General features: G+C 39.8%; 1 protein-coding gene across 1 annotated transcript in view; it reads left to right on the top strand.

The window, feature by feature from the left end:
- ADAMTS12 (ADAM metallopeptidase with thrombospondin type 1 motif 12) overlaps window positions 1-16,373 on the top strand; it is a 315,216-nt gene that overhangs the window by 204,374 nt on the left and 94,469 nt on the right. Inside the window, 4 exon segments of the mRNA XM_070587073.1 lie at window positions 4,267-4,359; window positions 6,097-6,242; window positions 9,250-9,419; window positions 15,766-15,899. Of these exon segments, the coding sequence (XP_070443174.1) occupies window positions 4,267-4,359; window positions 6,097-6,242; window positions 9,250-9,419; window positions 15,766-15,899 (543 nt within the window).

Raw genomic sequence — 16,373 nt, forward strand, 5'->3', positions numbered from 1 at the left:
ACATTTAACCTCCTAAAGAGTCTGTGGCTGTCCCCTGTCTTCCTCATTCCCACTGCTACCGTCCTGATTCAGTCTCTCATCACCTCTCCTCACTACTGTAATTACCCAGTCTCTCCCCCGTTCAAATTGTTGCTCAAGTTATTTTTACAAAAACCTCTAACCTTGACTCTACTCTGATGTTAGGGTCCCCACTGACCACAGGATAAAGTCCCACCTCCTTTCCCTGCCATTCCTTTGTGATCTGGATCTGGCCGAATTCCTCCCATTTAGTGCGAAAGTATCAGTGGTTAACACATAGACATGGACAAGCCAGTCTCATTGAACCCCTGCCAGATTCTGTGCTGTGAACTGAATAAGATGAAAAAGATGAGCGCTTAATGAGACAAAGAACTTAATGAGACAAGTTCTCTGCCCTTGAGGAGCTCCTGCTCTGATGGAAGAGGAAGACAGAAAAATTTGTATACAGTGAGATAAATACACAAAGAGACATAAAGAAAGAACTTTGAGTAAACAACTGTGCTTAGACAGAACAGGCAAGACTGAACAGAGAAGATAAATTTGGTGCAAAAATCCCTCACCCATCACTTCTAAGGAGTTACCAAGTTATCCCAATTCTGCCTCTTCGATGTCTTTAAAGTCCACCTGTTCCTAGATGACTGTGGAGTCCCCTGTTTGGGCTCCTTTTGTAGAGTCTAACCGCCTCCCCTCCACTCTGGTCCATTCCCCAAACGGCAGCCAAAGTAACCTTTACAAATGGAAATCTGACCGTGTTCCCCTCTGATTAAAATGTTTCATTCCCTTACAATAAAGGTCAAATTCCCTAAAATGGCTTAAAAGGGGCTTCAGGATTCATCCTATTTCTCACTCTCTGGCCTTATCTCTTAAAATATTGTTTTAACCGTTTACTCTCTAACCTGGTATTCTGATTGTAGGTTGGATTTTATAATGATCTTCCATATCTTGGAACCTCTCCTTATATTTTTCCTGTCTTTGTATCTATGCATTTTGTTTCTTTCTTTCTTTAGCTTCCAATTCATTGGTTCTCTCTCCAGATTTGTCCGATCCTATGATAAGCTATCTCGTGATTTTTTAATCTCATGTATTGTATTTTTTACTTACAACAGTCTATTTGGTTGTTTTTTAAATTTCTTTGATTTTTATGGTCTCTTTGTCCCAATTCAGACTTTCAATATGATCTTTTATTCTCCAATCATAGATGACACATTTATTTTGCATTTATGTTGTGTAATTCCAATGCCCAGGGTCTGTGTAGGTCTGTTTCTCCTATTTGGAATTTCTTCTGGCTCTCATTTATTATGCATTATTTCCTTTTGTCAGTTTTTGCTTTTGTTGTGAGCTCTTGGTTAGGAAACTTCATGTCAGGCTATTTTTTAAGGCTTACACGGCTGGCACATTCTTTAGAGAGAATTTTCACTGCTATCCCTGGGTCAATTTACAATAAATTGTTGGTTGGATGTTGTTCAACTAACTACATGAGTGGTGTGAAGGCCAGTGTACATACAAACTCTCAAGTGAGACATTACCGCTCCTTCTAAAGTCAAAATAGACAAGTTTCCCAGCTGTGGACTAAAAGAAAACTTTTTTTAGTTTCATTTCATTCAGGGGGTAGTCTTTTGGGGTTATGCCCTCATATGGAGTCTCCACTTGAACTTCCCACCCTACCTAGGCCCTAGGCATTGTGTCTGGTACCCAAATGACCATTAACACTAAAATCTAAGTTACCAAGTTTGCATCTCCAGATTAACATTTCTGCTACATTTTCAGTCTCTGAGGATTTCCCTTACTCTCTGGCCAACCTAGGAATGCCTTTAAACACTTAAAGTATTTTATCCATGATTTTAGATGTCTTACGGAGTTAAGGATTTTTCAGAGTATCCTGTAGTTTACTAGTAACAGACCACTCTGGCTATCTCTGGTCAATTCCTCTTTTATACTCCATGGGCATCCACACTGAACAACCCCATTCCCTGAAGATGCTGGGTTCTCCACCATCTCCAACTTTGCCTGCTCTGGTTCCTCTGGGTCTCAGCTTAAGCATCCCTTCACATCCTATTCTGTATTTTCTTTGACAAAGCCTTTATCAGAAAATATTATAGTTGCTTTTTACTTGTCTATACCCTCCCCTTCTGTGTTGTAAGCTCTCTGAGGGAATTTTTCTTCCTGACATTCAGCAGTGCCTAGCACATAGTAGGCACTCAATCGATAAGTGAATTAAGACTTTAGATCCCTGTATATTGCAGCCAAGATAACCTAATCATTTTCACTATTTAAAAAAACACCTAAAATACCAGAGAATATAGCATCATCTTTCTTTAGTATAACTTTTTTTAATCTTGAAATATTTTACAACTCAAAAGAGGTTGCAAAAATTGTACGGAGAGTTCTTGTGTACCCTTAACCCAGAACCTCATTTTTATAAATGAATAATGAAGTTATAAGAAAGTAAAAAAATTCTCAGGAGGTAAAAACCCTAAAAAGGGGAGTGATGAGCATGTTGAAGCTGATGTGGAAATAACCAAAGAGCTTTGATTTTAACATCCACATGGCAACAGACAATGATATGTTCACTTGAGCAGGGCGGAGAGTTAGAACTGAGAGCCGTACATGAAGCTGGGAGCCTTGAAGAGCTATGCCTCAGTGAAGGGTGGACTAGAAAAAATCCGCCATCAACTGAGGGAGATGACGGAGAAGCATCTTTGATCTCAGCCTGGGTTTTGAGGGGGTTGGGTGCTGGTGGCTAACTTTCTCACTTGAAAATTCTCTACCACAGGCCAGCCTTGTGCCAATTTAGAGTTCAGATTTATATTCTTGTGTGGTTTGAGAACCTCCACGCCAAAAAATAAAAATATTTCTGACCTGATAATGCTATGGGATTCCTGGTAGAAACAAAGGTTAAGAAACTGCCCTGGAGGAACCAACACTCAGCTAAGGATTCGCAAAACTCCAATAGATGAAGCTCTGTTCAGATGAGTCCACAATTCAGCCCCTAATTCAAAACTTAAAATAATCTGTCTTCAGCCAAGTGAGAGGGACAATAAACACTCAAGGACTTTAGATAGTTGAATTTTTAAGGTAGGGATAATAAGGTAAACGTGTAAAAGAATTGTATGTGAGAAAAGGAAAAAAACACTATATTTGTAAGGTAGATATGAAGACAGTTACAGCCACTACAAATTAAAAATGTGGGCTGTGACTTTTAAGTTCAGTGGATGGGTTACGCAGCAGACTTGACACAGCTGAAGAAAAAAATCTATCAACTGGAATTAAGATTTGAGCAAATTACTTCTCATGCCACCTGAGTGTTTCTCAGAGTTGCTACATGAAGGAGAGGCTACCCTTTGGCTGATAGAAATTGAGACGTTTTCAGTTTTCATATACCAGAAAATTGAGAGCTCAAAACTATGAAAGTGAAGTTGAAACATGAAGGACAGAATGGGAAGACTCATCAACAACAAATATAAGTTCCAGAAGGAGAGAACAGCGATTGTTAGGGAGAAGCAAAATTTAGGAAGATAAAGATTGAGAATGTTCTAAAATTGTTAAAAACGTATGAAATCTTATGATGAAAAAAACCCATTTACTCCAGAGTACAATAAGTGGATAGAACGATGAACAGTGGGTGGATAGAAGAAAGACTAAAAGGTGGATGGAACAGGCTGAGCCATTTCAGATGACAGATAAGAATGTTTTCAACCTTCTCTTGTTCTTCCTACAGGAGGAGAAATGAGAGGGAATATCCAGTTCACTCTCTGGCAGATAAAACAAGCTGGCTATCTTGAGTAATAAGTAAATAAGCTGAGGCTTTCTGGATGGAATAGTTTCCATTTCATTCAGTGAGCAGGCTCAAGTTATAACCACCCCAGCTGTTTGTAATCAGATTCCTTCCATCCATGCTTTGGACTGGCCTTTGATGGCTAATGTCACCAGCTACCCTGGCTAAGGGCAACGATATTCTGCCACACATATAGAAATTACAGTCTCAACTCTCAGGAAATGTATTTTATCTCCCATTTTCTTACTGCCTGGTATGGTGTGGAGACCACTGTTTATGAATGATGACAAAGCCCAAATTAAGTTTGAGCCGAGAGTTCTTGCATGGTTACTTTCTATCACTCATTCACTAACAACAGCAGCATTTACTGTGGGTGTGTGGTTGAGTGTGTGTATATTTTACCATCACTGTAGAAATGCTTTTGTGTAAGTTTTGGAAATACAAAAAAGTACAATCTCACATTTATTTTCCAGAATGTTTGCCAGACACTGTGGTGCTCAGTGAAAGGCTTTTGTCGCTCCAAGCTGGACGCTGCTGCAGATGGGACGCGATGTGGTGAGAAGAAGGTGATGTCATCTGAGGAAGCAAGGTGGGAGGGTGGTGGGCATAGAACCCTTGGGAAAAGTTGGGGAGAAGGCCCTGGAGAGCAGCTGTCTCTGGGGGAACGGAGATCACACAGTCAGACCAGCCAGAGGAAAGGATTTCGCTTCCACCATTCCTTTGGAGCCTTTACTGGAAACAAGTAGTTAAGGAGAAAGGGCTGAGGCCCAGTTCCACATTTCACTTGCAAAACATCTGTCTCATCTTTCCCCGATGAATTGCTTTGGAGTTTGTGGTCAGTAACATCTTCTGAGTTTATTATCAACCTTCATTTTGACGTTTTTCTCCTCCGTATTAAAGATTGGAAAGGACAAGCCGGTGGCTTCTTCTTTCCAAAGATGCAGATTGCGGCCACTTGTTGTCTTCTTTCTCTTTATCTGACCTGACTGCATTTGTAGAAGTTCTGTGCACTTTGCTAAGCAGGAAGACCAGACACCAGGAACTCAGAGATGTTAGGTATCCCCCAGACTGCCTGAGAACAGGGTGATATGTGCTGCTCAACAAAACCAAATGGGTTTGTGGTGGGCCAAGGATTTAGGCATTTAGAAGGTATCTTTATGCAGCTTGAGTGGGGCGTAATCCATTGCTGAGATTATAGAACTTGATCATAATACACAGAGACCGGAAATAATGAGGAAAAGGAGGCCAGCAGACAAAACATGCCCAATTTCTCCAGGAAACATAGCCGTTTATAGCAACCAAGTTGCATTTTCTTTTGTTTTCCTTTCTGTCTGTTCACCCTCATAAACTGAGAGTTGTTGAAGGATTGCCTTGAAGAGGGAGAGAGTGGATTTTTTTCTGAGTCACTTGAAAGGGCAGAACTGGGTAAAGTTTACAGGAAAACAGAAATTTTTCCTGATATTAGAAAGAACTTCAACTTCCTAACTAGTGTTTTTTGGCAGTGAGTGGTCTTTTTACAAGAGGATGAGTTATCTGGTGCAGACATTAAATACCCGCAGAGGCCATAAAGAAGTGTTATCACAGTGCCAGGCTGCAAGATGTTTGTCATGGTTTACAACAAGATAAGGAGCTAGGGGCCGGCCTCGTGGCCAAGTGGCTAAGTTCGCGTGCTCCGCTTCAGCGGCCCAGAGTTTCACCATTTCAGATCCTTGGTTCAGACCTAGCGCTGGTCACCAAGCCATGCTGAGGTGGCATCCCACATGGCAGAGCCAGAAGGATCTACAGCTAGAATATACAACTGTGTACTGGGGGCTTTGGGGAGAAGAAGAAAGAGGAAAAAAAAGAAGGTTGGCAACAGATGTTAGCGCAGGTGTCAATCTTTAAAAAAAAAAAAAAGATGATGAACTTGCACCAGAAAGTAAATCGATTATGTTACTAAACAACTATGTTGCTGAGCACACTAAACTGACATGCTTTTCATAGCGAGACTTTCTCAGTGAAGGACGTGGTGTGTTGATTTACATTCTGGCATGTGATCCACCAACCACACTTTAAGTCACGTTCCTGCATTGGCTACAACTAGATACCATAAAGTTCGCTTCGATTCCTGAAATTCTCTGATTCTAAAACCCAAGACTCCTGGAAGAAATTCTTTTATGAGCTCTTCTTTGTTCTACGTGTGATATGTGACTGTAGGAGCCAGCTTGCTCAGGGAGAATTGGGTTTAGACTTCTAGGATTCTTGGCTCAGCATGCTATGGGAACCTTCCTGACACACACGTCTCCTGCCTCTTCCCTTTCCAGTGGTGTATGGCTGGCAAGTGTATCACAGTGGGGAAGAAACCAGAGAGCATCCCCGGAGGCTGGGGCCGCTGGTCACCCTGGTCCCACTGTTCCAGGACCTGTGGGGCCGGAGCCCAGAGTGCCGAGAGGCTCTGCAACAGTCCTGAGTAAGTACAGCCAAATGTGGTTCCTTTCCTTCCACAAGCGCTGGGAGCCCAGTCTTGGATAGCATGACATCAGAGGCCCCAAGCCTGCCGAGAGAAATTAAGCGGGTTCCCAAAGGCAGAAGGGAACCCAAAGATTCATAGAGGACTAAAAAAACAGTAGTTCTGTTTTGGTTTCTTTCATTTTGGCTAGCATGGATTCTTACTGGAACTTGGATAGGTAAGCAAATTCCATCATTTGGAGAAATAAGCAAATTTCTTTGAACAGTACAATCTGTGTGAAAGCCCCTAGGAGACTGAACGTTAAATCCTTCTAGATAACCCTACTCTAGAGTGAGAGATTAGTTATACCCAATCTTGCTGATAAGTTATCGCTTTCTTTCAGTCATAATGAATGTGAGATTTTATAAAAATATTTTTCTTCCCTTAGGTAACTAATAAAATAGCTAGGCACATTTTTCAAGGGTAATTATTTTTAATGTTTTAGATAAGGCTTTTGTAAACCTTAGAGTTCCATATTAGCCTGTTAAGAATTTGATAGACATTATTTTACAAATGGCTTTCAATTGTTTAGTCAAATTTTTTAATTTTTTCATATATTAAATTTGTATAATGATATTATACATGAGTTAAATTTAAATTCCCTTGCTTTCCAAATATATATTACATTCTTAGTTTCATCATTTCCTGGTATACTAGTTCCTAAGTACAATTTTTAAAAAGTGTACATATGATGCCTCCTTTATGTGGAAAATGCATTAAGTTTCTTTTACCTAACTTACATTAGTCTGCATTGCAGTGTGAAAGTCACATTTTTTTAAAAGGCAAGTGATAAACATGATTACAATTTTCTCAGTATCTCAGTTCCAAATCTTACATCTCCTTTTTATTAATAAATATATTTATTACTATATGTATATGTGCATGTATATATATACTATATATAATAAATTTCTTCTGTGGTTCAATACATTAATATCTATAAAGAGTTTAACACAATACCTACCTCATAAAATTGTCGGTAAATGGTAGTTGTTGTCATAGTTATTATATTTTATCATTTACTACACATATAAGTATACAGCTGGGGAATTTGGACAAAATTGTTTTTAAATCTTACCCTTTGATAAAAGTTCCTTTTGTTTAAATATTAGGTTTCTGTGATTTCAAAAATTTAAAACCAAGAATTTCTTATACTTTATTTTTACTGAAAATCTTTATTTTATAGTTTACGTCAATGTGATCAGAAAAGTGATTTCCATTTTAGAGATTGAGTAATGTAGGTGATTTGCTCTGGGGCCTATTTTCAATGCTGTGTATCAGCCACCACCCATCCATAGCCTTCTCAGGCGGATGGTCAGTGACTTGTGGTTATCAGAAAAGGGCCATCCTTGTTGAGGAACTGAAGAATGATTCTCTAACTTGGCTTCAGGCGGAAAACAGTCTAACTCCCATCTCAGGGGCCACAATTTGTCATAGAGTCTCCTCAGGTAGTGACCATGTCTGATCTCAGCAGCTGGTTTTCTTAAGTTTGTTGAGAACAATGCCAATGGAAACACAGTGACAGATTCAGGTCATTGCATGATCAACTGACCTTCAGACTGTATCCTTGATGTTGGTCAGCTCTCTAGTGAGAACCCAGCAGCGCTTGGCTCACAAAAGCCTCTCAGAAATAATAAAAATCAGAGTGGAAATAAATGAAATAGAGACTAAAATGACAATAGAAAAGATCAATGAAACTAAGAGCTGGTTCTTTGAAAAGATAAAGAAAATTGCAAAACTTTTGGTAGAGTCACTAATAAAAAAAAAGAGAGAAGCCTCAACTAAATAAAATTAGAAATGAAAGAGGAGAAATTACAATGGATAGCACAGAAATACAAAGGATTATAAGAGAATACGATGAAAAGCTATATGCTAACAAATTAGATAACCTAGGAGAAATGAATAAATTCTTAGACTCATACAACCTTCCAGAACTGAATCAAGAAGAAATACAGAATCTGAATAGACTGATCACCAGTGAGAAGATTGAAATAGTAATCAAGTATCTTCCAAAAAACAAAAGCCCAGGACCAGACAGTTTCTCTGGTGAATTCTACCAAACATTCAAAGATTTAATACCTGTCCTTCTCAAACTCTTCCAAAGAATTGAAGAGAAGATGACACTTCCTAACTCATTTTATGAGGCCAACATTACCCTGATACCAAAATCAGAAAAGGACAACACACAAAAAAGAAAATTACAGGTCAATGTCATTGATGGACATAGATGCAAAAATCCTCAACAAAATGTTAGCAAATCGAATACAACAACACATTAAAAGGATCATACTCCGCAATCAAGTGGGATTTATTTCAGGGACAAAAGGTGTGCATGTATCTTTTCAAATTAGTGTCTTTGTATTCTTCGGATATATACCCAGAAGTGTAATTTCTGGGTCATATGGTAGTTCTATTTTTAATTTTTTGAGGAACTTTCATACTATTTTCCTTAGTGGCTGCATCAGTTTACATTTTTACCAACAGTGCAGGAGGGTTTCCTTTTTTCCGCATCCTCTCCGGCACTTATTATTTTTTGTCTTTTTGATAACAGCCATTCTGACAGGTGTGAGGTGGTATTTCATTGTGGTTTTGATTTGCATTTCCTTGATAATTAGCCATGTTGAGCATCTTTTGATGTGTCTCTTGGCCATCTGTATGTCGTCTTTGGAAAAATGTCTATTCAGGTCCTCTGCCCATTTTTTAATTGGATTGTCTGTTTTTCTGATGTTGAGTTCTCTGAGTTCTTTATGTATTTTGGGTATTAACCCTTTATCTGATGTATCATTTGCAAATATCTTCTCCCATTCAGGAAGTTGCTTTTTCCTTTTATTGGTGGTTTCCTTCGCTGTGCAAAAGCTTTATAGTTTGATATAGTCCATTTGTTTATTTTTTGCTTTGTTGCCCTTGCCTGAGGAAATTGTTAGCCTTTAAGGAAACAGCAAGAACAGCTTGTGTGTTTCATCTGTAGACCAAAGTTTGGAGGGAAGTACTGCACTGGAGAGAGAAAACGCTATCGCTTGTGCAACGTCCACCCGTGTCGCCCAGATACACCGACGTTTCGGCAGCTGCAGTGCAGCGAGTTTGACACCGTTCCCTACAAAAATGCATTCTACCACTGGTTTCCAGTTTTTAGTTCGGGTAAGGAGCTATAACAGTATATTCCAGATCTAGGGCCATAGCCATTGTCAGAAAGCATTTATTATGGCAGGGACCTGTGATATCCTGCAAAGTTCAACAAAAAGAGAATTATACCATCAGGAGTTTTATATTTTAGAAGGTGGAAACACTGACCTGGTTAAGTTGATCGGTAAATGTTAAAGGCTGAATATGTCCAAGTCTGTGCTGAGCTCTGTGGGAGGTAAAAGAGAAGTTTATCAAACATGGCAGCTCACTTCGAAACAGCTAAGATGCAACTATGATAACAGGGCATGTAAGAATTTAACATCTAATTACTGATGAAAGTGCTTGTTGATGAGCATGTGAAACTGACTGTAGTTTTGGCAGAAATTCAGAAAAGAAGGTCATTGCGGGTTTGGAATAATTTCAAAGAAGCCTTCCAAGGAAACAGTTGATGATTCTTAAGCATGAGTAGTCTTTCTAATGGAAAACAGAAAAGAAAAGGCATTCCAAAATAGAGCCAGTCATTCCAAGTGGGAGGAGAAAAGCACAAGGGAAGATGGTAGGAATGCCTTCATCAGAATTGCAGGTGGGCCAGCCCAGTGGTGTAGTGGTTAAGTTCACATGCTCTGCTTCTGTGGCCCAGGGTTCATGGTTCAGATCCTGGGTGCAGACCTACACATCGCTGATCAAGCCATGCTGTGGCAGTGTCCCACATACAAAATAGAGGAAGATTGGCACAGATGGTAGCTCAGCAACAATCTTCCTCAAGCAAAAAGAGGAAGGTTGGCAACAGATGTTAGCTCAGGGCCAAGCTTTCCTCAAAAGAAAAAGAAATGCATGAGAGACAGCTCTGGGCCATAAATCAACATTGCATGTATACCAGGCAGTATAAGAAGGGTAAAAAGTAAAAGGAAGCATGTGAAGGATGCACATTAGGGGATGGGAACATAACTGAGTTGGAGAATGTAACAGCAGCCTTGGCAATACTGCCCCTGAATCAGGACCAGTTATACGTTCTCTTCTGAAAATGACGTAGAATCATTAATCATTAGCTATAAATTGACATAAAAAAATCTGTGCTATTGTTGCTATTTGAGTGGAGAATGAAGCAGAAAAGATTTTCCTGAGCTAAGGAGATTTGAGACAAGGTAGTAAAAAGTAACCAACCAAATTTTTCTTGATTTTTAAGTTTCTGAAATTCCAATGTGATAGGACATAAGAGGGATCGTAGATGTCGGCCAGTGAATGAAAATTACATGCTTGAACTGTTAGAAAAATGATATAATCTATTGCTTTTGAAAGAAAGACCCTATAGTGCTTTGTCCACTTTGGTCCCCAGAATACCCTGATGGCTATTGGTTGTCATGGGCAACGTCGCCTCCTTGCCCCCCATTGTTTAGCATCATTCATGCTCTAAGAGAGTGAGTCATTTGATTATCGGTGCAATTTAACTTTCTGAGCCTGGCATTTGAATGTAGGAAAACTCATGTATGTACTCATGTGGAGTCCAAAAAAAAACTAATGATGAAATTACATCCAGTTGGTACTATCTATATCTATATTCTGGACATTCATTATTTTGTTGAAACTATCTGGGTCAGTGGTTCTATGGACTCTAAATGAATAGCCTTCTAGAACTAAGGTAGCATAGCTGCCCCAGTGGTATGACAGGTGCTTAGTTTGGGGATCCCTTGACCAGATGTAGGGTTGGACTCAAGTGCGAACTCTGACGGCTTGAGTAGCTGGACTTGGAATAAAAAGATTTGGTTCAGCTTGGAGTTTCATTTATTTATGAGCATTTATCACATGCCTACTTTCTGCCTGGCATAGCAATAGATACTATAGAAATGAGAGTTATAGAAGTAGACAGAAAGTTGATATCCGGGACAGAGACTCTCGGATACTCATGATGACCATTGACAACTAAGACCATCCGTTGCCTCTCCTGCCTCCTTCTGCAGAGCCCTGTCTCATAGGTCAACCTAATGACATACCCAGAGCACCATGAAAACATTGGCCAGTGGAGAGGACAGGGAAGCAGGACTTTGTAAGGTTCAGTCTCATAAAATGCTTAAATAGCCCCAGACCTTCAATTTACAATAGCTGCTTTCAAAAACAGAGTTCTTTCTGGCCTTGGGCACACCTATAGATCATAGGTATGTAAGCTCTTGGAGAGGCACAGTGGTGGGTCTGTGCTGTTGTTGTTGCCACAAAGATTATTTACTAGATATTCCTAAGACTCCATAGACCACTGTGTATACTCAACACTTATACTTATATTCAACAGACCTTTGTGTTTCTTACATGCAGTCTACTTCAGTTAGCTTGTCTAACCTTGAAGTATGTGCTAGTTCTATACTACAGAGGCAAGATGGAGAGAAGTCTTGAAATTAGGGCCTCTCTTCATGGAGATGTGTCATGATTATCACCGGAGAAAGGAGACCTTTCCAGCTTTCTTGTTTGAGAGCCAAGACATTATTTTAGAAGGGAATATATATTTCTTATAAAAAAATGCAAGTGTGCATAATAGAATGAAATAAAATAAATTCTTCTTATCCCACCACACTTAACTTGTTCCTCAGAGGCAACCATTGTTAATAGGTTTTCATTTGCACACAAATGGAGTCATACTTTGCCAAATCTACAATTTTCTTGACTCACTGAGTAGAAGATCATGGCATTAGGGCTTACCTCATTCCTTTCAGTTACTATACAGCCTTGCATTATGTAAATGCAATTTAATTGACTTGTCCATTTCTCTCTCGATAAATATTTAATTGCTGCCATGAACATCCTTGACTTCTGTCACTGAGGTCAGTGTTCATTTTTGTGACTCACTGAGTTGATGATCTTTCAAGATCAAAATGATCTCTTTGCCACTTGGTCCAAAAGTTTCTCCCTAACAGTGTTGATTGCTCTCATGTCTGTTAATTAGTAAACAGAGGTTAAGAGCCTTTTCTGGGTGTAATGTTCTGCTAGTATTCATTGGGAAAGGTTAATGGTACTAACTACCACATTAAACAACCACTCTATGTCAGACACCTCATCAGAAGTTTTAATATTTTGTTCTCTAACAGTCTCCTCTGTGCAGGCCAGAGACCGAGAAGGCTTTGGGCAAGATATAAGAGTCAGGGCTGGGATTTGCATCCCTGTGGCTCTAACTGCAAAGCTTGTATGAAGGAGAGTCCCCCAGGCTGTCCTTATTTCCACCTCTACCACGCTTTTGAGTCCCCACCAGCGCGTGTCATGACTCCTCCCTCTCGCACTATCTGGCCGGTAGTAGCTGATCAATGCACGAATGAGTTGAGTGCCCTTGAGGTCACTGCAGTTTGTTGGAGGAGCTTGTGAAACCCATAGTCTTGGAACTGTAGGGCTGAGAGGACCTCTGTAGTCATTGTATGAGTGGAACGTCTTTGAACCTGGTCCACGGTCAGAGTAAAGGACAGTCAGGGAGCCTACTATTGGCCTAGCAGGGTCTAGAATTCTTTAGGCTAAACTGACAAGACAGCAGTTGTTTAGAATAGAGTAAAACAAAGTATGAATTGAGTACAGAATTGATTAGAAATGGCGTAATGGTATATGTAATCTGAAGAAGAGGGTATTTCAGGAAAGATTTGTGTGGAGGGGGTGCATAAAGAGAATTGAGCCAGCACTACAAAATACGTGTCTTCTGCCTACTGTGTGAGAAGACTGAAACGTAGAAGCACAGCGTGTGGGGGCAACTGCAAGGACCTTTAGAATTCGTGGAGTTTGTGATAAGGAGGTGAAAACAACAGCCATAACGACTACCATTTGTAAGCACTTCGTGTATACCAGGCACCATGCTGAGTGCTGACATTCGATCTCTGTCTTAATCCTCACAATTACCCTGCAAGGTGAGTATTATTATCCTCATTTTTCAGATGAGGAGATTGAGTCAAAAAAGTTAAGTAACTTTCTCAAGGTAATATTAAATTTTCATCACCTAAAACTTTTACATCTGCTTTCTGCAGAAGTAAGTGCCTCCAGAGGCTGGTGATTCTCACCGTATTTGTGTCCCATGAGAGAATATTAAATCAGAGTCCGGTTGGTATTCTATCACGTTTGCTCCTCAGATATGATCCACAAATAAATACGTTGCCTAATAACGTGAGTGGTTACTTTAAAGATCTCATCAAAGACACTTGGTTTTTATTAAAGAAAATTCTGTGCCTGTTGATTATGGGTTAGTAGTGTGGGCTCTAAGCTAAATTACCAAGTTTGGCTCTGCCACTCACACTATGAGATCTTGGGAAACTTAATCTTCTATGCCTAAATTTTCTCATCTATTAAATGGGGATAATGAAAGAACTAACATCATAGAGTGCTTGTGATTGTTAAAATGAGATAAGATAACCACTGCAGAACACAACAAGATCTGGGAAATAATGTTTGAAAAGTATGTTGGCTGTTATTTTAACAAACAAAATTCCTTTTAACGCACTATATAAACAAGACTAGCAAAAGTCTCTGGCTAATTTTATCCTTTAGGGAGTGAGTCAAACAGCACAAGCCCAGAGGGAGTAAAACTAAGGCAAACGTTGGAACTTCACCATTCTGGAATCCAATGCAATGCTTGCCGTTGGATGGGGCTTTACTTGCTAAGAGGACCCAGTTATGCAACCCTGAGAGTTTGTGCCTTCTTAAATTTTACACCCTACACACCTCTAGACCCAGCCCTTCCCCACAGGCTGGAACAGATAATTACTTTAGAAAATCTCCGGAATTCTTCAGGGCTGCTTTTCCTTTTTCTTTATGTGTCCAAATACAAAATCCCAAATCCAAATTCTGAAGCTCAAATCAAAGTCTTATTTAAAAGTGTTTCCCCTGCCTCCATCCTTCTCCTTGATTGCCCAATGTTTCATGAGATGATTCCCTGGAGTCAGCACACCTGGGTGGATGTTCTCGTCAATGGGAGAGCAGAATTGCTCCCAGGTGGCTCCTTCTAAGTACCTCTATTCCAGTTCAGGCAGTGACAGAGCTAATCATGCCGCCAGCAATGAAGATTTACAACAATCCAAATGGTACCTTGTCCCCAGAGTCTTCTGGCCCTTTTCCAATGGCACTGTGTGCAGTGATCTCCCCAACTCATCTTGACTTTGTTCATTTTCTCAGACAGCTTATCCCCTGCACCTTATATCAAATACGTTAGTCTTCTTTATTTGCTTTACTTTTCTCCTTTAAGATTTGAACAGGTGCTTTTGACCTCTGTCTCAAGTTCGTCCAGAGTTTCAGTGTTTGGAGATTTTAGTTATATTAGTGTTTTTTTAGTTCTTAGTTATATTTGTGTGTTTTACACTTTTATTTCCTTACCACATGGATCATTGCATCCTTGGGCAGCCATAGGTAGAGTTGTGCACTCTGCCTTTGCTTTTGGTGTCCATCCACATGCAGATGGGTCCATGGCAAATGGCCTCATGGCTGGTCTCATTGAACCCTCATTGGTCACATCACTGAGAAACTAATAGCCCTTCTCCAATAAACAGGCCCAGAAGAGATCCCAAAAGGACTTTTCTGAAAACAGTGCTCTCAAGTTTTTCACTTAAAGAAAACGACATATAACATTCAAAAGAAAATTACTATTTGAATTCCTATTATCTGTATTACCTATTAAAATTTTTAAGGCAATTTGTGTCTTAAAAGTTACCTATCTTTCTGGGTTACACTAAGTACCTATGTACCTATGTGCTATCTTCATTTACAAGGGAATGGAAAATTGAACCTTAAAATGGATTCAAAGTAGGACCCAGCATGATAGGATGGGCCGCTATGATAAGCAGGTTGGCTCCAGCTTTGGCAAAAACTTAGATCCTTTGTTTGTGGTTGTACATCTGTGTCCAAGGGCTTTTTGAACTTGAGGAGAATAAAGGAGAATATTTGTTGGGGGTGGGGTTATGGTAGTGGCGGTGGTGTTAGTAGTGATCTGGTCCCATAGGAGGGGCCCACCTCTCCCCTGGAGGTCTACTTACTTTGCTGCATGCAATGGGCAGGTGTCATGCTTGCCTTCAGTCCTGCATCACTGGTTGCCATTACTTATTTTCTAGGTTAACCCCAGATGTTCAGTGCCATATGTTTAGAAGCACAATTCAGTGTTGGATTGAAAGTTCTCACCATTTGTAACAAAAGGCATAGCATTTCAAAGCAACCTCCCCAATTTAGTTTGTTGTAAAACTATTTAACTGAGAAAAGAGAAAAGCCTGAGTTTCAGCATGTGTCACAGAAAGGTAAAAGATGGGAATCACCCAATTAAATGACACTTAAGGGGTCATACATACAAAAGAATACTGGGGGACGGGTGCTGAGCTAAAAAGCTAACTTGCAAGGATTTCTCTCTTTTTCACTTCAGCACATCCTTGTGAGCTCTACTGCCGACCCATAGATGGCCAGTTTTCCGAGAAAATGCTGGATGCTGTCATTGATGGTACCCCTTGCTTTGAAGGTGGCAACAGCAGAAATGTCTGTATTAATGGCATATGTAAGGTATTGGGTATGTTTCCTTAATCTACAACCTTATAAAATCATGACTTTCATTAATGCAGCAAGTCAGATGTTTTAACCTTTGCTTTCATATGTGGTCTGGGCTTTATATATGGCCTGTGAGCAAGGCTTCTCAGTGTTCACCAAGGTCACAGTTTTGAACTGAATCGTTTTTCCCCCTGCTGTAGTCTTTATTCCTCGATCGGTTGATGAGCTCTGTGATATTATTTTAGGCACGGAGTGGGGTCAAATTGAAGAAGAACCAAATAAAAGGAGGAATTATTAGGAAAGGACAACCCAGATTATTTCAGTGGTGTTAAATTATTCATTAGTTACCTGCCAACAGAGTAGTTAAATTTGAGCAAAAGCTGAAATTAATGATAGTTTGTATAGTGTTTTTCACAAGGAATTTTTACACTTAATTCTCCATTGATTCCCAACATGACCTTAGGAAGGGAACGGCATGACAGGTAGTTG

The sequence above is a fragment of the Equus przewalskii genome, chromosome 20, assembly GCF_037783145.1.
Source record: "Equus przewalskii isolate Varuska chromosome 20, EquPr2, whole genome shotgun sequence".
NCBI classification, from domain to species: Eukaryota; Metazoa; Chordata; class Mammalia; order Perissodactyla; family Equidae; genus Equus; species Equus przewalskii.